The 23,770-nt window shown below is 36.0% G+C and overlaps 2 protein-coding genes across 2 annotated transcripts; one reads left to right on the forward strand and one right to left on the reverse strand.

Moving 5' to 3' along the window:
- Nucleotides 1–2,734: 2,734 nt before the first annotated feature.
- On the forward strand, nucleotides 2,735–6,200 carry LOC113753351. The gene is made up of 2 exons (XM_027297481.1): nucleotides 2,735–2,970; nucleotides 5,887–6,200. The coding sequence occupies exons 1-2, from the start codon at nucleotides 2,821–2,823 to the stop codon at nucleotides 5,980–5,982; spliced, it is 246 nt and encodes an 81-aa protein (XP_027153282.1). The 5' UTR covers nucleotides 2,735–2,820; the 3' UTR covers nucleotides 5,983–6,200.
- A 3,659-nt stretch (nucleotides 6,201–9,859) lies between these two features.
- LOC113751789 (NAC domain-containing protein 83) lies at nucleotides 9,860–11,867 on the reverse strand. Its single transcript, XM_027295927.1, has 3 exons — nucleotides 11,402–11,867; nucleotides 10,802–11,103; nucleotides 9,860–10,644 (listed from the first exon to the last, which is right to left on the reverse strand). Exons 1-3 carry the CDS (start codon nucleotides 11,580–11,582, stop codon nucleotides 10,339–10,341), a joined length of 789 nt encoding a protein of 262 aa, XP_027151728.1. The 5' UTR covers nucleotides 11,583–11,867; the 3' UTR covers nucleotides 9,860–10,338.
- Between the last annotated feature and the right edge of the window lie 11,903 nt (nucleotides 11,868–23,770).

Consider the following 23,770-nt stretch of genomic DNA (forward strand, 5'->3'; position numbering starts at 1 on the left):
ATATATAAAAACACGGAAGAGAAGTCGTCTGCTGAGTTTTGATTGCATGACTTCAATGGTAGCTAGCTGCGACCCTTGAGAGATTCTGATTCGAGGGGGTAAAAATTTTTATAATAAAAAAATGGAGGTGGAATTAGTAGTACGGTAATGATAAAAAGTAAGTTAAATCAAACCGATTAAATCCCATAGCCACCATATACATACATACACATATATATACACACGAATTTCTTTATATACATATAAATGAATATGTATATTAAATCCCATATATATATATATATATATATAATATACACGAATTTCTTTGAAGGATTTGGATTTGGGTGGGTGACGAACTTGCGGGAAGAAGAAAAAGAAAAGAAACAACAGGGATGACGAACCAATTAACATGAAACTCCCGTACACAATAAGGTACTGCCATAAAATCTTGAAAGCAACACAAGGATTGACGAACTCCATCTTATAACGTGAGATCTGCTTATAAATAAGCTTGAGGGAAAGGAAACATTACCAGGAGAAAGAAAGAAAGAAAGAAAATAGAAACATTTGAGGGGCATCACGTACGCCTGCATATTCTCCTATACATATCACATTCAAGGTGAGAAATGTAAATTTGATATGTTCGAGAGAGATAGAGGACTTGGGAGTAGTTTATCAAGAAATGTAAATGGGTTGATGATCATATCTTCTGCACAAAGAAAGAATGATGAGAGAAATCGGAAAGAAGAGTGTTTTGAGTCGCACACAGCGTGGCACCATCAAATCCACTGATGAGGGAGCCATGCTGCTATGCGCCTAAAACACCCCTTCCCAGTTCCCAGTTCCCCCTCCCTCTTTCAATTTCCCTCCATACAGCTAAGTCCACATTCCATGTATCGTATGTATATATGCATCGATCCATCAGCTTCCCCCGCAGGTCACATCCTATGCTATGCATATATTTATATGCATGATTACATGTGTGTGCAACCACCCTTAATTTCTCTACTCAAAAGTGGATGTGTTATGTAGAATAAATAAACATGCTCTTGTAAGTATTATTATGAGATCCAGTAGCTAAGCAAACGTACTGTATATATATAGTACTGATAGTGATGATGATGGAATAAACATGTGGGAAACGAAACAAAACGATAAGGCCCAAAGTCAAATGTGGCCATTGGAATGCTGGAAGGAAAAAGAATCTATCCACATGTTTGTGCGAAAAAGGAAAGTTAGAAAAAGAAGAAGAAGAGGAGGAAGAAAAAGGTTGACAGAAAAATTTGGGAACGCACGCAGTAATAATAATTCCTAATACATCCAGGGAATGGCACGTGAAGATTCATGCCAAGGGTGGAAACTGCGTATGCGGGATATTAATGGAGCAGAGAGAGAGAGAGAGAGAGAGAGAGATAGAGAGCGGCGTTTCGTAGTTAAAGTTGCCACCACCATTGATGTCTGTGTATGCGCATGCAGAGACAAAGAAGGTAGCTAGGCGGTGAGTTTCTTCCAAAGCTGACACGTTAAAGCATAATTTTAGCCTCTCTTCGACATCCAATGCCAAGTGTCCATTACAGCATTCCCGGCAACCTTTTCTCCCACCCTTCACAGATTAAACTTGTCAAAATGCCTTCTCATCACCCCGCCGGTCCCTCACTTCCAGTTCAACGAGGAGTAATATCTTAGCTGTTGCGGCCGGGCCTAGCTATTTCCCCAATACCCCGGAAAAATTACAAAACTAAACCCCCCACATGTATAAAAAATGCTGGCCAGCAATATGATACGTTGAAGCGCTCGCAGGTGCATTGCATTGAGAATTTTAACTTTCCACCCGTTTGGAGTGCAGCCTATATCGGCCGGCCACTCGTCTACTCTTTGACATAGTAGCACTTTGAAGAGCCAGTTGACAAACTTCTTGTCCTGGGTCGGTTGACAAAATTCTTGAAGAGCCAGTTGACAAAATTATTGAATGTTCGAAACCTTGCATCCCCAAAGCCGAGATAGATGAAGCTTTTGTTTCTTTTTAACTCCTTGTATACTGCAACTGATGAGTTCTTTCTTTTTAAGAAGTATAATAGTAGCCAGCTAGCATTAACCATTTTCTTGGAATACTTTGTGGATTGAATGTTCGAAACCCCACCCTTAACGGTCGCAGTTAAACATAACGCGATTTTAGCAGAGTAGCGCTAATATAAGGCGTTGCTACATAATTAAGCTAAAAAAAAAAAACAGTTTTTTAAACGGTGCTTATAGGATACTTGTTAACACACTTATTATTTATGTAATTTATCATGTATATATATATATATTAATAATTATTATCTTTCCTTGCATTTATATGTTTTTTTTATTTAATCTTAACTATTCTTAATTGTATTTTATGATCTTTTCTAATTAATATTATATTTTTTAAAAATATGACAATTAAAATATATTTTAATGAATGCACGTGGATACCTATTAGAGATTTGCCCCAAAAAACGAACACAGATTATGCAAAAATTGTAGTACAGATTTGTTATGAACGCCCTCCAATTTGGACTATGTGGAGTGGGTCCAATTTGGGTCGCTCAATAGGAAATACAAATTTGCTTTAGAAGGTCATTGGTTTTTTTGGGTCTTTGCTTTAGAAGGTCCAAATTTGCTTTAGAATCTCAAAGTGGACGGCCCATTGTCTCGGTCCGCTCTGTCAAATGGGTCTTCTTCTGAAAAGCCGTGAAAGGAGAAAAGGCTTATTGGATGCGGTCCAGTCTATTGTCCAATCCGGGCGGACATTGCCTGGTGGGATTTTGAAAGAGGGCGCTTGTACCAAAATTTCCCGGAAAGCATCTGAGTTTCATGGCAATGGCAGGGTTGGGTGCATTTTGGGGGACGCGAGTGCTGGAGATAGTGAAGAAGCACGATTCCGGGGGACTGGTTTGGAAGAGAATCAAGCTCACCACCACTCGCAAAGCCAACGCCAAGAAGCGCCTCCGCCGCGTTTGGCAGGTAGCCGCTCGCCCCTGCCCTCTGATTTCTCTCTCTTTTTTCTTCTTTCCGTGATCTCATTTCTTTAGGGTTTTCATTCAATTTCTTCTTCTTTATTTTTTTCCTTTCAAGTAGGACTAGTATTTTATAAAGTGGGTCGTTTACAATATGGTAGGTGGCTGCTTGCATAAGATTTAGGTGAAGGCTGCTCCGATTACACTATTATCATGTGAATTTCAGTTCATTTTGCTGATAGTTTTGTTAATTACACTATTTTCTCACACTCATGGAGTCGTATATGCGTTATGGGTATTGTAGTTGTCTAATTTTACTCGACTTGAAAAGTTGATTGCTTTTGGAGTCTACTTAGCTACCGAAGGAAAATCCTTCTTTTTGACTACAAGGATGTCAATATATTTCTTAAGTCTGATGCTTGATAGAGGAAAGATTAAAGTCTTCCAAGTTTGGCTATTTTTAACTCATCTTCTTTATATTTCTGCTTTATCTTCTCTAGGGGAAAAGTCTACACTCCAAGGTCATACGATTCTTGATTATTGAGTTCATAATTCCTCTCCCTCCAATTGTTGGGAATTTCGCAATGTTGGTCCCTAAACTTTTACACTTAACCAATTTTGTCCTTCATGATTTTTTAAACCAATTTAGTCATCGAACTATTGTTTCAGTTCTAATGTGGGACTTCTGGGGCGGCGCCGCCACATTTTACATATTTCACACCACCGGACAAGGGTAAATTTGTCACAGCAAGTCACATTTTTACTGATTGTACACAAAATGGATGATAACTACACCAAAAACAGCCACAACCACACTCCCCATCACTACCAATCTCCCAAACCCCTTGAACAATCCCTCCCAAAAAGTCAGCCCGATTCTACAAAGCATCTGTAGTACAAACCCATTATAGTGAAAATATAGATGATCCACAACAATCAATCCAGAAGTCCAAACAGCTAAAACCCAAATAAGATATTTCTCTTTCGATAAGTTTCCAAGTAATTCTATGAATTATGTAGATGAGAGCTAGCCAGTTGGGATTTCATTTGCTGGTGGCTGTAAGGTTAAGTTGTAAGTGTTCACACTTTGTCATTATTGATCCCTATTCCATATTAATTATCATGATAGTAAAGATTGCAGAATGTTCTTAATTTGTCTTATAGTTGACATCTTAATTTTTTTCATTCATGGAATTACTATATAAATGGTACATAAATAACATTCGCGGCTCATGAAATTCATTCTATTAGTGTATGTCTGTAATTGTTATTGTAAAGTGAAGTGGGGATATATTGATCAAATTAGTTGGTGGCATTTGAATTTGATCAAGTGAATTGGGGATATATTAATATATTAATTATATTTTGACTCTCCATTTGAAGAATATTAGGGTGGATTCTCTCTAATGTTTGAATAATTTTAGTGAGTTGGTGGAGTTTAGTAGTCAACTACTGGGTAAGGAAAGCTACTTTGAAACAAACGTTGTTTGGTTTGGACCTTTTTTCTGAGGATATATGCAATGATGTCATTATTTTTGCAATCATATATCTGTTGGTCTTGCAAAGTATTGGTGGACATGTTGATCATTTGACACTGATTTGGTGGGATGGAAGTGCCTAAAGCTGTGATGGCATGTGATGTTTCTCATGCTGAAAGCTGAGTCTGTTTATTTTCATTTAAGAATACCTAGCAGAATATATAAGATTTTGATGGAGGTACAAGGGCAGCCCATGTTGTTAATTATTGTTTTTGTCATCATTACTGTTGATATATCTTTTCTGGGGTGACTCCAAAGGGAGTTGAATTACCTTGTAGTCGGGCTGATGAGGATATGCAAGAGAATACACCATGCCGCTCCCAAACCAATAGCCATAACTGCCGCAAGTCTTTGAAATACCCATCAGCAGTAACGACAGAAACCCAACATGAAAAAGAAGAAGCCCATCATTCCAACTTGGCCACTCCACCTTTTGCCCATTAGCTCCGGCGATAGCATCAACCCACACGTCCCCATGGAGGCCCTACCATTGTTGCACAGAAACCTCAATGCCGCACAGGTCTATGTTGATAGTGAGGAGGCTAGAGGGGGACATGAGTAGGCAAGACAGGATGAGACAAATATACCTCTAATTGGTCACGTTATAGATGTAAAAATTGGTGGCGCTGGCGCACAAGTCCTAAGTTGGAGAAGGAAAAATAATTCGAGGACTAGATTAGTTTAAAAAATCATCAAGAACAAAATTGGTTTAAGTGTAAAAGTTTTGTGATCAAAATGGCTAATTTCCCCCAATTGTTTGGCCCAGTAGAGCTGGGTAACCTAGCACAAGCTGTTGCTATTCAGTTTGCTCTTATCTGATTAATATGGGAGACCGATTCTAAAGTTACATAGACTTCTACCTAGAATATTTGAAATTGTTCACTCTGGTTCTTTAATGTCTGTAAATCATGGGGTTTTCTGTTGTGGTTTGATTTCATCTAATGTGAATAATGTTGTAGAGCAAGTAACTGCCACCTAACATTGGTAAATGAGTTTCTAAGTTCTTCAGGCAAAAGTTATAATATTTTTTCCTATAACATACCCCAAATTTAAGGTGCATATAATATGCCATGATGTGGTACAGTTACTCGTTATTATGGAGTGGAAGAGTGTTATTGTTTTTGAGAGTCAGGCTTGTCCTGCCTCACAACTTTGGAATGGTTTCACCTCAGGAAGGGTGGATAGCCTCTCGTTACATTTTAACTCAGAATTTCTAGCTAGTGGCTTTCTGCATGTCTCTTCTCATCTCCACTCTACTTCCACTTCGGCGTGTTGGGAATTTCTTAGTTGATTCCAAATATCTCCAATTGAATCATTCTTGTTTCAACTTTCAATGGATTTCACAATTTTCAGTTACCTTAAGGATGTTATGTATTGTCTTGTAGAATGAAGCTGTGCTGAGGGCATGTTCCGAACTGCCTTCCTCAGGTAATTCAACGGCTGATGGTGAAGACACTGGTACGAAGGAGAGCACTAGCTGAGTGAAGATTAAACTTGGTAAAGCCTATTGTTTGATGTATTATCCTATTGACCATTTTTGCCTTTCAATCTGTAAGTCGTCCACAAGCAGTTAATGATAGGCCTCGACTGCTTGCACTTCTTTGCCCTTGGTTGTTGGGGCATTACTTAGTAGCTGTTATTGGTAATTATGGTGCGTAACTATACACAGTTGTCAAGCCATGATGCTTTTAACCCCGCACTGACTGTTTATAGAAGCAAGAATTAGGAGTTGCCAAAAAGCGCGCGCGCACGCACGCACAAAGCTCTTATGGTTCTTTTGGAGCAATAAAATCATTTTAGGAGGTAGCAGTCTAATAGTTTGTCAACAACGACCCTTTTGAATCTGGCATCTTTCTTCTTCTTCTTTAAGTAACACAGGATGTAGGAGAACGTACTCATGTTGCTGAAAAGCCTCATGACAGTGACGGAAATTTAGATGCTTTAGGAGGAACATGTGAAATTGCAGCCATACGATTGGATGATGAATCTTTTGACGGGACGGGACTATGTGGTCCATCGTGTGTGGTACGGTAATCGTAGGCTAGATTAGTGGATTTAGGCGTCCGTCTAATGCACAAATTTTCGTTTGATAACAACGGAAATTCAGAAGCATCTATTTTTTGACGCAGGAAAGGCTGCACAAATTGGGGTGTTTTTGTCGAATTTCATTAATTCATTATGATGCTGCCGATATAATTTGATAGGGACGGACTATTCGGGGGGGGGGGGGGGTGTGATTTGCTAATCTGAAGCTGGTGTAGGAGAATTCTTTTGTATTTCGTATTTTGGATATAGCGTAATTCCTACGGGTTTGTGAAATGGGTCGATGACTTGCCAGATTAGCTTTGCATCTTTTTTTAACATATTTGTGGGTGTTGGCAGTAAAACGGTTTCTCGGATGACCGTGAAAGATGAGCCTAGAATTAGAATATTCGACTGGAAACCAAAACATAGATTGTAGATAGCACTGCACCATGTGATATGTATTGATATATTTAATTCCAGAGCACAAAAATGATGATGCAAGAAGCAGGCTGTAGGTGCCACCAATCCGTGCATGCGTGAGAGGCTGAGCAAAATTGATGTGGTACTACTACTGGTACTAGAATTCATTCATGGGGTCGGGTAACCTCCAGTTGCATAAGCAACCTCCTGAAATTCCGTCGGAACTTGTTTGACCACTCTAACCTCAACTTCCAAGCAAACTTTTTGCCCCCCTGCCTAACGTAACGTACAGCTTTGGTTTTCGTTTGTGTGTGGAGTCACTCCATTTCTCAGTCCTCCATCTACAGCAGCAGCGGGCTGTGAGCTGAAAACTACTCGCTGGATTGGTAGAGAGGTATGTTGTTGCAATTTGTTCGGAGAGAGAGGAGAATAAGACGGTGTATGTAGAGCAAGTACATTGACGAACTCACTTGAATGTTTGGGGCTGGACCTGCAGGCTGCAGGATGAGAAATGAGGCGTGAAAGAAAGAGGAAGTTTCGGTGGGGGCGGGTCCACGTCATTTTACGTTTGCTTCTGGGAGGAGCCCATCATATCATTATTTAGTATTATTATTATTATTATTATTATGAAATGTGAGGAAAGAATAAGGACAGAGCAAATTAGGAGAATTTTGATAATAATCACTCACAATATCAGAATGGCCGAATCAAATACTCAGGCGTTGCGCCCTACCGCGACAGCAAAGTCCGCGGGATTGACAAATGCTCTATCAATTAGCGTCTCAAGTTGGCAATAATTCCCCCCTGGCCTCCAGTCCACCTCCCCCGTTCTAATCTTTCCTTCTCCACGGTGTTCTTCTTGCTTCTCGTCGCTCCGAGCCTCTCGTAGGTTTTATTTTTGGTTAAAAACAAAAAAGCTCTCTGTCATAAATTTAATATACAGAAAAGTCCTTCGTGATTTTAAAATATACAACATGATATCTCGTACTTTGAACTAAATTATAAAGGTGACGGAATTCGTTAAATTTAACGGAAATGGTCGAAATGATTAAAATGCCCTGATATAATTAAGCAAAAGACAGTTCAAAAAAATCATTTATTTTATTCTCTAGATAGAGAGAATTGAGGGTTAAGGGGTATAACAGGTATATTTGTTAAAAATTAGGTATAAATTTTTTTTTAAAGTTCTAATAAGTCATTTCTGTTAAATTTAACGGATTCCGTCACCTTTATAATTTAATTCAAAGTATAGGGTGTCGTGTTGTATATTTTACAATTACGAGAGTTTTTTTATATTTTATCCCTTTTTTTTTGGGGCCATGAAAATTGAGGCAAAACACACACACACAAGAGAACAAGAAAGCGGTGGTGACGTAAACAGACTCCTCCAAGTCCAACACCAGCAGGCGCCACGGGTGATGATTTCTAATCTAGGCCACTGTCACAAGGAACTCTGGTCGGCAAATTCTTTTCTTTTTTTTTTTTTAATAATCTTAAACTCTCGCCAGGAAAATGACACACTGCTGGTCTGTCTCTCTTTCAAGTATAACACATATATTGGCATTGGCAGTAGCTCTCAATAATATTTTTTTTTATCTTTGGACCAAACGTTTCATCCAACATAATACAGACTGCTACCAGTACCAGTGCCAGGAGTAATATATGCATATGTATATGTATATGCCGCCCTTCGGCGATCCTGCGGCCACTTGGCAAGGACCGAGTTTCTTCCTCTACCTAGCCCTACTTCTACCTTTTTTCTTTACCTTACCAATTGCGGAAAATGGGTCCGCAACTATTTAGCTTAGATGATTACTCTCCCTCCGTCTCGTTCTCGTTGTGAGTACCGTACTTTTCATTTTGAATGTTTCAAAATAATTATTATATTAAAGAACTTAAAATGTTTTTAGTCACTCTTTCTAATATAATTGTTCTTTTTAATCACGTACATGCGACTATTCAAATTTAAATTTTGAATCTGTAGGAATAAAATTGAAATAAAAAATATAAATATTATAATCAAATCACTATTTTTAAAAAGTTAAATTTCTTAAATATAATGATTAAATAAATGGAACGAAGGCAGTATTATTGTTATTAACCATGACCATATTCACCTCACCTGCAATCCTTATTTTACTCCCTCCCCTGACCCCTCCCTGGGGGCTGCTTGTGCTTACCACTTACAGCTGCTGTTTACAAGTCATAATTGCAACGTGACCGCAGAACTTCCAACAAAATTGTCCAATTAACGATAACAAGTCGGTCTGGGTTTCAATCCCCCATTCTCCATCCTTCCTTCCTTCGTCGTTGCTTAAATTCCGCCATTTCCCCGCTAGAGCAGAGAAAAAAAAAAAAGTGTTGATCTTGGCTGTTTCTCTTGAAATGATAGATTTATCCTTTTCAAGGTCAATTAGGTGGTGTGAAGTTGTACATTTCCCTTCGCCGATTACTTGAGGAGGAGGAGTATCACGGAACGGAACCGGAATCCGGATTCATTTTTAACAAAACACCAGCTTAGCTTTTGACAGATTCCCAGAAAAATCAAAGAGTGGAATTTGGGAACTCAAAATTAAATGCCAATTGCAAAGTCGAGCATCGTCGTGCCTTATTCTTTTGTGCTTCTGAAAAAATGGATTTAACTTTTACGTACCAACGTTCGGTGCGCAGTTAGCGTAAATGTGATGGATCTTGGATTCCGTGGCTGGGTGCACATATGCTTCTCTTTTTCCCTTTCTTTTTGTTTTTTTTTTTAAAAAAAAAAAAAAAATCCTTCTTCCCATGCTCTAGTTGTTGGTGTCACATAGAAGCAATTTGGCTATTCATTCCAAGGACGTTAAACCTTGCATTGCATGGTGAACCATTATTATGATTTCTATATCCCCTTCCCCCCCAAAACCCAAAACACCAAACAAAAAAAAAGCACCTAAATTGAAAATTAAATTTAAAAAAGCAGAAAGTTTTCTTGAACAGTTACATTGAAGTGGGGTTACGAATTTACTGCTGCTCCACAGGATTTTTAACTCAAAAAGGTCAAACGTCAGCCGTCCTGGATGGGGAAATTCCACTTCGAAATTTTTCATCTTCTAATCTAGTGTAATAGTAAGTAACTAAAAAAAATCTAGTGTAATAGTAAGTAACTAGCAAGGCTACGAGCAAGGAAGTTTCCACTCCCTGTCCCTGCCTCTTCTTTTCTACTTTAACTACTGCGTAGTGCTTCTTCTTTCTTCTACAACTAGTCCGCAGGGAAAGAGAGGCGAAGCTGATTTAGCCAAAATTACAGGCTCTGAATCAAATCCGTTATCTAAACTGACCTGCGGAATTTTCGAGGCTGATGAATTCTTTCTCTGGGCTTTTTCTTTTCTAGCATGCTACTTGCTGCTAGTAACATATTATTGATTCCTTTTAAAAGGGCCAAGACTGGTGCAACTGCTACTTTCTTCCATATCCTCCGCTTCATTACAGGAAATCTCAGTGATTTCACTGCACCCCGAAGACGAGGAGATTGTTGCCCCCGGATTCAATTCCCTTGTATCCTTGCCCAAGAAGTCATAGAAAACAACCACCCCATTCATTTTCCCCCCCAGAGGAGGAGGAGCAGCAGCTGTGCAATTCAGGAGGGATGACTCTGTTACCTCATCCTCGGAAGATTTCCCACTTCTCCTCTTCAAGAATATGCGGCAGAGAACCCAATTTTCCTAAAAGAACCCCGCAACCAAATTAGAATATATTATGCATAGAGTGTTAAGCTGCTGGTACTTACTAGTGGGTAGGTAGGAAGGAAGGAGGAGGGAATCAATTGCTAATACCAGTAACAATAGTACTAGGAGTAGTAGAATAGAAATGGTGTCTGACCTGGGCCGATTTGTTTTGCAGCGGAGATATTGGGGCGGCGGCTTCGACGACATTAACGAGGCGATACTCATGCATGACCCAGTCAGTTCTGATCCCATTCGGTGGCTTTCCTCTGTAAAACACCAGTGTCTTCTTCACGCCACCAACTCCTCCTACTCCTAGGCGGCTTCTACATGCCACTATTTGTTTGTCTACCCCAGTTGCCTTCCAATATCCTGAACCAGTTGCTCTGTTGGATCGGTTTCCATTTCGATACTTCACTTCCCTTTTGCTAAAGAAGTACCTCTCTCTCTCCAAATCACCTAAAATCAAAGACATCCAAGAAAAAAAAATTAATTAATTAATTAAATTAAATTAGTGTTGAGATTACAAGTTTGTTTAATCTATCCAATGTGGATCAATGCATTTCCTTCTGCTATTATCAATGGCTAGTCGACGTTCTTGGACAATGATGACATACGATACGACGACTAGCCTAGCCAGGCAAATTATTACGTATTAGGCTTACAAAAATAGTAGTACTAGTTAGTATAACATGTTTTTTTTTTTCCTTTGAAAATGTTAGAAATATGTGTGTATATATATTATTGTTGGACCAACCTGGCAAATCCCAAGGATCAGACTTGCAGACATCAACCTCTGGGATTATGGATGCAGGGAGAGGGCAGGACAGGGCCTTGCGCTTCAAGTACTGAACAACCAGCTCTTCATCGGTCGGATGAAACCGAAAGCCAGGTGGCAATCTCAGCACGCCATTCTTAACAAAGTTGAGTTTCTCCATAGGGAACAGAGGAACTATTCATTTAAAGTTAGAAACTCAGAGCAGATGAATTAGGCACCAGTATTTACGAACCCTTCTAATTTGCGGTTGCAACTTTCAAACACATGTAACTCTTCTCTTTACCAGTTGCAACCCATTATAGACTTAAGAAAGAGACAGCACGTATAACATGATTGATTATTCAGAAGAAAGAGGAAATAAATAGGAGGGAAAATGCACAAAGAGAGAGAGAGAGAGATGATGATGATGATTGATGAGGAGAAAAGTTGGAGGGTACACTGAATGGGAAGGAAAGTTTGGCTTCTTTTTTGTTTTTTTTATAGTAATGGGATGTCATGTTGGACTTTGATGGAAAAGACTAAAATATGCAGATTTTTTTTTTTTTGTTTTGTTATTAAAATGACAAGGAACTCATATCTGGCGTGCCGAAGACTCAATCCTCCGTTTGCTTTGACGGATTTTTAACACATAAGTTTTAAGGGCCAAAGATAATTACGGCTTACGCGGTGGGGTGGGTTGGTGTTGGGGTGCTTTCCCAAAGGTCAGGGACCCTCATTTGATTAATAATGCAAAATTTTTCAATATATATATATATACTCCGCGATGCAACTGAATTCTGAATTGTTACTAAACATTTACCAGTATGCATGACCCTCGTATGAAACCAACTATTTCTAGAGTAATTAGTTATCGAAAAAGTTTTAAAGTTTTACTCACATAATTTTTTGCCAGGATTAAAAAAAAAAAGATTTAGAGAGTACCGGTAGGAAAAGCATATACTATAAGATGAGCAACAAGAAGCCCATTGCTTCGGGGTTTTCTGAATCAAATTGCCATCAAGACAGGACAGGATGGTTCATTTTGCTACACGCACGCACACTAAAGGAGGAGCCCCAAAAGAAAAGAAAGAACTATTAATTGTCATACGTTGTGATAGAAGACGCAATGAAGAACGGGGAAGGAAAGGTTGTATAAAGTAACCCAAAGCAAATTATAAGCGACGGTTTGGGCCATACCCGGCTAAGGCTAATTGGTATTTTACCTCACCGACCCTGTAGTATTGTATTGTTGCACTAATCTTCCAAGTCCAGAAGGAGTCACGCGTACGGTACACCCCGATATGCCTATGCTCTAAATTTGCACACAAAAGTCAAAACTATTGCGTCAGTACTTTTTTTTTTTTTTTTTTTTTCCCCAGCAAGAAAATTAGTTAGTCAGCGAGTGCCAAGTCGCAAGTACTAGCATGCATGCACCAATGGAGCTGGTAAGCAACTGGCGTAATCATATCGTCTGTTCTGTTAGTGTTATAAAGACGGGGGGATTCATTCATTCGCCAACAATTGAGATGCTCTCTCTAGATAGATCTTATTATTATTAGAATTATAAATAGCACTACCTCTTATAAATATCTCATGACACGATAGTACACCTCTTATGTTTTCAACCGTTGAAAGTTATTGTTTGGAATAGTTATTGTAATATTTTTCGTGACGTAATATATGTGAGATTAAAAGATGATTGAAAATATAAAAAAAAATGTATTTATGATGCAGATAAAATATTATTTGAAATAATTTACTATCCAAACACTTCTACGTATTCTTTAGCCTCGTATACCAATTAAAACTCTCCAAATATCAGCAGCAGCATTGCTACTGCCTACTAGTACGTACGCACGTAGTTTAAATTAGTACACAAATGAAGAGCTTTGGTAGAACCAATTAATTAAAAGATGCCATTCCGGGTTTGTAGTACTAATTAACTGCCAAGCACAATTAAGGGTGGAAGGGTAAACGAGGGGAGGAATGGATCCTTCCTTTGGACTTTGGGCTTGGATTCCACAAAATGCATTTGCATGCGCTGGCTGGAGAATGTACACTAGCGATTGCCAGATATATTAAGCGCAAGATAGTAGATAATTTGAAACATTTTGTATGGATAGGAATTTTTTTATTAAAAAAAAATTTAATTAATTAATTTTTGGGCCCGGTTGGGGCGGGGGGAATAAAGTTCTGGGGTCCTACATGCTTCCAAAACGACGGGCACCCACGTTGGATTCAAGAGCAAGGGACAAATAGGCTAACTTCTTCAATTCCTATCCCATTTCAAAGATTTCCTTATATTTGCTTGTCTCCCCGTTTCTGTTGTGCTATTTATTATGTGACGGGGAAATTAATTATAGGACCAATCATCAGAGATTCCTTCGTTGCAGGGAAATACGCGAGATCGAATAGCTAGTAAAATCCGAAGTTACGTGGGAGGTATGGCTGAGTCGACAGATACTCTGCTTATTGGTAGTTAAACTGGAGCTTCAACCCATTTGACAATAATATATGTGGGACTACAGAAATCCCGATTCCGTATGGAGGAGGGAAAAACTCCTCCATGACAGCCACGAAAGTTTTGGTGAACCTAAGAAAGATGGAAGAAGATTTTAATAGAGAATAAATAAATACTACCACTACTGCTACTAAGGAATAAAGGGTAACGTAAGTAATGGAGAATTAAAGGGCATTCCAGCAAGCAAATGCTTTGCTTTCACCCCAACTTGGGCCTGGGGTGAGCAACACAAGTATGAAAAGGAGAGTTGTCTTTTGGCGAGCTGAATTGCGGCTGTGATTTCACTTTCGCTTTCTCTCTTCTTCTTCTTCTACCTTTTTTTTGTTTGTTTTGTTTTAAACTAGTAGAGTAGTGGTGCTATTTATTAGAGGTTGCGAGTCAAAGGAGTTTGCGTGAAGGAGTGGAATAGGATAGGAGGGGTTTATAAGTAAAAAAATAAGCAAGGACAAATACAGAAACGTCAAAGGCTACAATCATTATTGTGTTTCTTCTTCTTTCTTTTGGTTTTTGGGGTAAAATAGCAGTAGTACTACCGTAGGCTGTGAAAAAACTGTTTAAAACGTTTTTCCCATTTTATAAAATAATTTTTTTCATCCCTCACTTTTAAAAGTGTATTTTTATGTCACTTACATATTCACATTGGTCAAATTCGATTCCTATCTAGGTTTCCGACCAATTTTTTATCGAAATCTATAACGTATCTTGCACGTGATCATTTTTTAAAGACAAAATTATTAAATTAAAATTTACATAATCCAATCTATAGTCCCTCACATTTTATAAAATGAATTTTTTTGTCTTTCACATTTTACAAAATGAATTGTTTCATCTTTCACATTTCACAAAATAAATTTTTTCATCCCTTATTAATCATATGTACGAATAACTTATTTTTAAAACTTATGTATATATCTATTTGATTTTATCTGAACAATACGAATAGCATGTAATATATCTCTATTTGATTTCGCCTGAACGTACTGCTCAAGTGTAATTAAATAGATATACACATGAGTTTAAAATAATTGTTAGTTTTTCACTTATAAATCTTAAACATTATCAAGTGTTTAAATCGAATTAAATTTGGATAGAAAAAATAAAAAAAAAAGAAAAGTATGATAAAAAGAAATAAGTGTTTGATATTTTCAAATTTTAAAATAATCACAACGTAAGAAATTCTACTGTTTATCTTAAAGGTGACGAACAAAAATTTTAAATTTAAACTGCAATTTGTTAGTATGACCATAGAATTCGAATTAGAACCGATTAATTAGATAATCTTATTACACATTTTAATAAATAAATTATTATCAAAAGAAAAAAGATTACAAATATTGAATAGATTCACACAGTGAAATCAAAAATATATATATGAGTTTAAAACAAAAATTCTTAGATTTAAACCCATGTATATATTTATTGAATAGCATGTATACAATTACAATTAGTCTGTTTCTGTGAAATCAAATAGAGATATATTACATGCTATTCGTACTATTCGGATAAAATCAAATAGATATATATATATGAATTAAAAAAATTATTTGTACATATGGTTAATGAGAGATAAAAAAAATTCATTTTGTAAAATGTGAGGGATTATAAATCGGATTATGTAAATTTTGATTTAACAATTTTGCCCCTAAAAAATAATCACATGCAAGGCACATGATGAATTCCGTTAAAAAAACTAGTCGGAAACTTAGATAGAGACGAAATTTGACCAATGTAAATTTGTAAAGAATGTAAAATTACACTTTTAAAAAGAGGGGCGAAAAAAATCATTTTACAAAATATAAGGAACATTTTGAACAATTTTTCCATAAACTGTGGACAATAGTACGTGGTGGTTCACCAGAGGATCATGTCTTTAAACTCGATCCTAAATCCTCAATCCTCTTCATCAATTCATCGTCCCTCAACTGACTGTTCATCTCTCTGCCTCTCTCTCATGTCTTATGCGGCTTGCTTTAGAATCCTCGTTCGGCCCTTCCCACTCAATCACATTTACAGTTATATTTTTCCATTTCCAAAACCTCAATCCAGCTTATGAGTCACCAATGCATCATGTCACTCTCTTACATGTATTTTACACGCAGAGAAGGTGAACTCCATAGAACTCCAACCAACCCCCAATCCCCCCCACCCCCACCCCAAAAAAAAAAAGAAAAAAGAAAAAACAAATGACGAAGCAGCATTTACGTTACAAATGTAGGTATTAAAGTTTCATGTGTTCTCAGCTTAGTTCGAATTATAAGCGTCAGCAGACATCCTCTCTTAATTTTACTTGTGCTTTAGACAGCGTAGAGTAGAATCAATTTATTTAAGCAAAGGCACCAAGCAGCTATTTCCGGCAATTCTTGTAAGTGAAAAAAGTGTCCAAACCGAACGTTAAATTCAAACTGATACGTGCAAGTGGAAATTGGCTCTTTTATATCAATCATCATTAATGTATCCGCTCTTTTCTCCTCAGGGCCTCATTACATGTGTTTCGACTTTCAACTGGGCTACATTCATATGTTTTTTATAATTTTTTTTTGCTTTTAAAGGGAACTTCTTCCTGTTCTCTGTCTCAGTTCCTAGCTGACCTCGTGCTGAGGCATCTGAGTATTGTACAAATAAAAATTGTCTACAGTCCATTTTCTCAATATTGATCAATTAAATACCATATATTGCAGTCTCTTGAGTTGATCGAGATGGTAGAGTTAGTGTCATGTCTTCTTGCCAATTCAAATTCAAATCTCTCTTGGAACATCTGTTCGTCGCATAGGACTTTTCTGGTGCATTTTACCCCTCCGTGTGATTGGTGGGTTATTGTATGGGATGAAATTTATCCAATATGCACTCTCGGTAGCGACTGCAGATTCCTTTATAAAAAATAAAAAAAAAAAGAAGAAAACCATATATCGTAGTCATGTCACCCCTTACAATAGTTTAGAACAGACATTCAAAGAGTGCGACTAAATTACTAGTTGAATATGGTTTAGAGGTAGTTGAACTTTTATTTCTCTATCTCACAGAAAAATGATTCAATCCTCGGATGCTGATTCTGTCTTCCCCTCACTGCAAAGGTATAAATAATAGCGTTAATTGTTGCAACTTAGTGTCTGTTTGTTTGGAATGCAAATATATTTTCCAGAAGATGTTTTCAGCATTAAATATTCCTGGTGTTTGGCAACAAAATATGTTGGAAGATGTGTTCAGCATTAAATATTCCTTTATAATATTTTCTCTTGAAAAATGTTTTACAGCAGTAGGGGGAAAATGATTTACAAGACACATCCATTGAAGTTAATTTCCTACAACTCATCATTCTTATCCGCGCCTAGACATAAAACATCGCATCTATAACAAATCACCTGTCGTTGCCGCTGCAGCAACCCCACCTCTAACAGCGTTCCTCTCGTGCCGGTGACAAACCCAAACGCCAATCACCTCCCACTCTTTCTCATCTTCTTTTGTATTCTCCTTTCTCTCTTACACCATCGGATAAATGTATCTTCGAAACTACAGATTATCCAAATCTATAGTAAGTCTTTGCCTTGAGAAGTTTTTTGGGGGGAAGAGGAACTTGGAATAGGTGAAGGAGATGAGAATGGAGGAAGATTTTGAGAAGAATAATTCATAAGCATCAATATTAAAGTACTACTATTTCTTCTATTACTTAAAATTTCTAATTTTTTGGCCTATTTTGGACAACTAAAGGAAATTAAAATGATTAGCAGTCAACATCAAATTGCTATTAGTTGGCAACTTGACTTTATGATTTTAATCCTCAACATTTTGAATTTGAATCATTATAGTCCCCTACGTTTTAAATAGTGACATTAAAGGTTTTAGGATGAATTGAGATGCAATTTTGAATTAAATTGTATTAAATGGGTAATATTCTAGTTAAACTTCTTGTTATTCTTTTTTGGTATTTGTTTCATGAATTCATGTCACTAGTATTTCATATGCCCATTCTCTTTTGCATAGTTAGTCTCAAATTTGGTATAATATATATATATATATATGTGTGTGTGTATGTATATCTATGTATATGTGTATGTGTGTGTGTGTGAGTGTGTATATATATATATATGTATGTATGTATGATTGTTTTGCACTATTAATACATAATCGATATTGAGTTTCATCTTTTGTTTTTGTTTTTAGTGATAATTAAACAGCTAATTAAATTCATTTTTAAGTATACAAAATATGAACCATTTGTAAATTATCAAGGTAAACAACTAACTAAGTTGTAAAATATACTAAATATAAACTATAGTATTATACAAAATAGAACTAACTAAGTTGTAAAATCAAGGTATACAAGTATTATAATAAATATTTGAAAACCATAGTACTGGAACGTTGGATTTTAAGTGGTAGGAAATATAGCAAAAAATAAAAGAAAGCTTTTTCAAGAGAAATCCTAAAGGTACTTCATGCTAGTATTCACTTTCACTATTTTTTATAATTATAACGACTAATTAAGTAAGAATTTGAAGCTTACACGCACAACACATGCAAGAATTTGTGTAGTAGCAACTATAACAAACTTATATTTCAAAACTAGAATTCTTCTTTTCTTCCACTAATTTTTATTTTATGTATTATCAATATATTGCCATTCAATTGTAACTTATTTAACAGAGAAGTGATATTTATGCTATGGTGATGTTGTGTCATTATAAAGTATTTTCATGAAAGTTTATAAAAATTAAAAATATATTTTCACATATTCAATTCAACTCACATATTATTTCATCTTAAAAACGCTAATTGTAACTACTTAAACCTGGAGGACTATATTGATTGATTGAAACTTCAGATATTAGGGATTAGAAATATAAATTCAAAACTTTTGACTAACACCAATTTGATTTTGACCGTTTGTTATTATAATTTTTCATAAATTGTCCTAAATTCAGAAATTTTGAAGACCATATTTGTTTGCACCGAAATATTAGGGATTAATCTGATACATAGACCAAATATTGGGGACTAAAATTGCATTTTTTTCTTCCAATGATTTACCAATCTTTAATTACATATCATTATTGGTTTAAGAGATATGATGAAGTACCCATTCTGAAGTTTGATTTTGACTTTTGGGTGTTAATTATGGGAGAAATGGCGGCGATGTGGTAGAGCGGTGCAGTGGTGGTAATGGGCACAAATGAAATGAAGAAATTATCGAGGGAATTTTCTTCTTGGGGTTTTCAGTGAATACATTCCGGAAAGCGTGTCAAACATCAGAAAATGAAAGGGAAAATAGCTATTCTTTCTAGGACAAAGACACATTCGTTGGAAATATTTTCTTTGGGAAAAAAAAATTCTACATTGAAGCAAACGGGACCCTTAGACCGGAGGATTTACCCTGCTATTGACTTCTTCTTAGCTTAGCTAGGGATGAATGCCAAAAAAAAAAAAAAGCAGCCTTCGAAAATACCAAAGTGCAATTTACATTCACGACGTTACATGCATATATCAAATCTTGAGATAGTATAGGCAGACAAAGCTGATTTTCTAATTGACGAACAAGTAGAAGTAAACCATTTATTTAAAGGAAATTTTCTAGAAGAGGCATAGAAATTATTAATTATAGTATACAATAGAAGAAATTCAACTTCAACAAGAGTGACAAATTAATAATGAATTTCGGAGTTGACCAAGACAGTCCCCATTGACGACACGACAGGAGCGGGCTTTTAAAAAATACAGGTCTCGATTCGGGGAATAAATGTTAAAGCTGCTTTTCTTCATTTTAAAGCTAAAGATTATTATTATTGTCTCTCACAAGCACTACTATAATCCCAAAACGTTATCAAATTAGGCAAAATGACGAAGGGCGACGGCTAAGTCGGCTAGTCCTGCTCCTTTTGAGGGGCTGCTTTCTCAGCCTACAATGCTTGCTTGCATACAATAGTCAAAATTATTCATAACATTGAATTAGACCGGCGACCACGAACGTCTGACGTGGAGACCAACTAAAAACTTTTGACAATGTTGAGCTAAGTGTGGCTGTGCATTAGTTTTTTTTTTTATATATATATATAATAATTATTATTAAACGTTAACAATTTACAATTATTCCTGCAGTGTGGAGGAAGGGACGGACCCATGAGAATCCAGAAGAACGAAACCATTTCCAACTAGACAAGTACAACTGCACCCGCTGGTAGAAGTTGCCAAAAAATCCTGCACTAGGAAATGCAGGCAAAGGTTATCGAATCATCCACTTACACCCAATGTCCCTTCTTGACAGGGTGCAAATGAGTTGAAATCAATCGAATAGTTCATGAGGTTGTTCAACCAAAGTTGGAGATCAAACTCGTATTGACTGAATTTGAGTAGCTTGAGCTGCTTAATGAGTCGAGCTCAAGTTTAATATGTGAAGTTCAAATGTTCATTAAACTCAAGTGAACTTAATCAAACTTCACATACATATGTTTTTTTTTAATTTTTTAGTATGAAATGTCTATATTGTTCCTTGTTTAAAATTATATAAAATATAAATTTATATATTTTTTAAATTCAATTAGGCTTAACCACTAGGGTCGCCCCAATGGTTGGAGGAGGGGTGTTAGACTTTTCTTTGCAGTCAGGTTCAAGATTCGAAACCTATGTCTTAGCAGTTGGAGGTGGAAAAATTGTAGGGAATGGTGGGAGGATAAAAGAAAAAATCGATTAGACTCGATTCGAGTGTTTTTAACTCGAATCTAATTGGAGTGGTGCACTATTCAAATTCGGTTCGATTTGATTGTACCCTACTCCGTGGTGACAGTTGAACTGTAGTCCAATGGTTATGGCTATTTATTACTACGATTTTTAAGAATGTGTACCAAGAATGGTAATAATTACTAATTAGCTAGTCCATAATACTATTGGCATCGTGAAATCTAATAATAATGCCAATTAACCATTACCAACCTTTGATTAGCTCTTCAGGATACGGCAAGAATTAGACGAGCTAGGGTGAATATGTATTTCTGGATTTAATTCATTCGGACAGAGACGTGGAAACGTTGGAGTGGTTTGTTCATCTAACTGCATGCATGTTTACTGAGTCAAAAAGTATATGCTTGTACACATCAAATTGCGACGTAATGTAATATTCGTACAAAGAAACGTACTAGTCTACTTGTTGGCTGGTTGAGTGGGAAGAGGGATGATATAATAGAGATAACACAAAGGACTGTTTTTGTGGGTGAGGAGCATGGGTGGGGGGGGGGGGGGGGGGGTGTGTTGTAGTACTTTTTATTAGTGTGTGAAAGCCACAGTTTCAAGAAACCTGATGGAAAAGGGCATCAACGCCAAGCCGAATGGATAACAACAAAGATGAGGCCTCTTTGGGCAAAGGGGAAGTTTTTTACTAGTACATTTTTAGCAAGCCATGCTTATGTCTGTCTGGGCTCCTTTAATTTCTCTCTTGCTTTCACAACTTTTTTTCTTGTACCTTTAGAAGTAGAGATGGTAAAAGTCCAAAGCTTATGCTTTCTCTATTTAAACGCTTCGAAACAAGTGTAGGAAACTTCAATGCTGGCTTGCAGGTTCGATATGTCATCTTTACAATCAGCAAAGGTGCTAAATTCCAAAAAGGTCATCTACTATTAAACGCTTTATCCTTAAATAAGAAAGAACTCTTAATATATGCTGAGCCCTTGTTTGGGATTATTCGGAGAGACTATTACTATAAAACACATGCTTTACTATAATACTTTTTCTGCAGGAAGTGCTCAATTTTGTTGTTTTGCAGCACAATTTGTAAAAGAAGTATTTGGTTTGGTGTTCAATAACTGTTGGAGAATGCTTTGACGGGAAGCTATTAGAACCTGGACCTTGAGATGGCTGAAAATCCTCTAATGGGCTGGCGAAAATGACCCCAAATATTCGAACCGAAACCCCGAGAGACCAGAATAGGGCGCACATGGGGCCGTGGGATGAGAGAACTAAGGTTGGATCGAAATCCAAAGCCTTGTCGAATACTCACGCAAGTAGGGGTTCAATTTATGCTGCATCAACTTCTTTTAAGCAATTTGATAGGAGTTTATTTGGATAATTTATTTGAGATAATTACTGTAGTATTTTTTTGTGATGTGATGTATGAAAAATAAAATGGTGATTGAGAAGATAAAAAAGTGATTGAAATTTGTGAAGTAAATTATTTTTTTTGAAATAATCTGAATCCAAACACTATTTCAAAACCCACTTCAAAACAATAGCCCATGAATAAATTATCACTCGGCTCAACAATAGCCCATGAATTTATGCTGCATCATCTCTACAGAAATAGCCCATGAGCCCATAGAAAGAACCAAAAGATGTGGAGGGTTGACCTTTAATAGATCTAAATTTAAACTGTTAATTTTTTATGCACTGATAGTAATGATTTTTTTTTTTCACTAGCAGCCTTAAATGTATGCTATATATGCATGATTTGAAGCATAAATTCATAATAGCATGATTTATACTTGTTGGTGCCAAAAAAAAAAAAAATTCACTAACAGTTTATGAAAAAGTTATCCAAATTTAAATATATAAGTTAAAATATTTTTAAGTTTTTATGGGGGTGACAATTGAAATTTATAATGAATGTTTTAAAAAAATTTTAACTCACCATTTTTAAGGGATAATTTCATAAACCTCCTTTGCGGTCTTTGATAATTTCACTTAGCACTCCTATTTTGAAAAATAATCACTTGCCTCTCTTATTTTTAACATATTGTAACATTATTAATCCCACTTCAAAACATATTATCTAAAAACTCATTTTTGGATAGAGGAGATTTTTTCATTCCAAAAGCGCCCTTTTATCATCCTACTTTATTTCAAAATAAAAAGCACATGATAAAAGGGTTAAAAATAAAAACAAACTGTATAAATGTGTAATTTTGATGGATACAATATAACCATAGATATTTTAATGTACAAAAACTTTAATTTGAATAATATATTGAAATTGTTTTCAAGTAAAAAAAGATCATTCCTTTATTGTAAATTGTGTTTTGGCCAATTTGAGGAGTTTTTCAAAATTTTAAAATTCCTTATCAAGATTGATGGCTTGTAAATCATAAAAAAGACAAAATGTTTATGTTCCCGAACCCGTTTGAGGTTTTCTCAAAGACCAAATTTTTTTTTTTAATTTAAAAGTGTTTATGGATGAAATTAAGGATTTATGAATTGTGTACAAAATTTTTTAAATTTTCTAATTATTTATCCAGATCAATGACTTGATAACTTGAATAAGATAAAATTCTTAAACATAAACTTATGAACTTATTTGAGGTGGTTTTATGGTGCAAAATGCTATTATCTTCATTGTGAAATTCTCAGCAACTTTTATGACTTTTCCAAATTATTTAGAATTTCAATTTTTTATTATATTTCTTGTGTAGACTAATGATACGAAAATTATTAATAGGTCTTTCAACCTTGTTAACATTTTGTAATTCCTAATTAAAAAATCACATCAGTCAAGTTTTAAAAAATTAAGAAATTAACTAGATTTGTGATGTAAACAAAATGGTTCACAAGAAAAGGGCAATGTTGGAATGAAAATATATTCTCTATCCGCAAATGAGTTTTTTAATAATATATTTTGAAATGAGTTGGCAATGTTATGAAAAGTAAAAAATAAGGGAGGCAAGTAATATCTTTTTTAAAGTTCAGAGGTACTGAATGAAATTGTCACAAACCTCAAAGGAGGTTTTTGGAATTTTCCCAATTTTTAATTTTATGTAGAAGGAAAATTAAAATTTTTACTACTATAAAACTTGGCCGCGGCCTGGCTAGTTCAGCCTCCCTCAAGGCTCAATGCCCAAAGAGAAATGGTTTAGTTACTTAGAACGGCAAGGCAG

This window comes from Coffea eugenioides, chromosome 11 (assembly GCF_003713205.1).
Source record: "Coffea eugenioides isolate CCC68of chromosome 11, Ceug_1.0, whole genome shotgun sequence".
NCBI classification, from domain to species: Eukaryota; Viridiplantae; Streptophyta; class Magnoliopsida; order Gentianales; family Rubiaceae; genus Coffea; species Coffea eugenioides.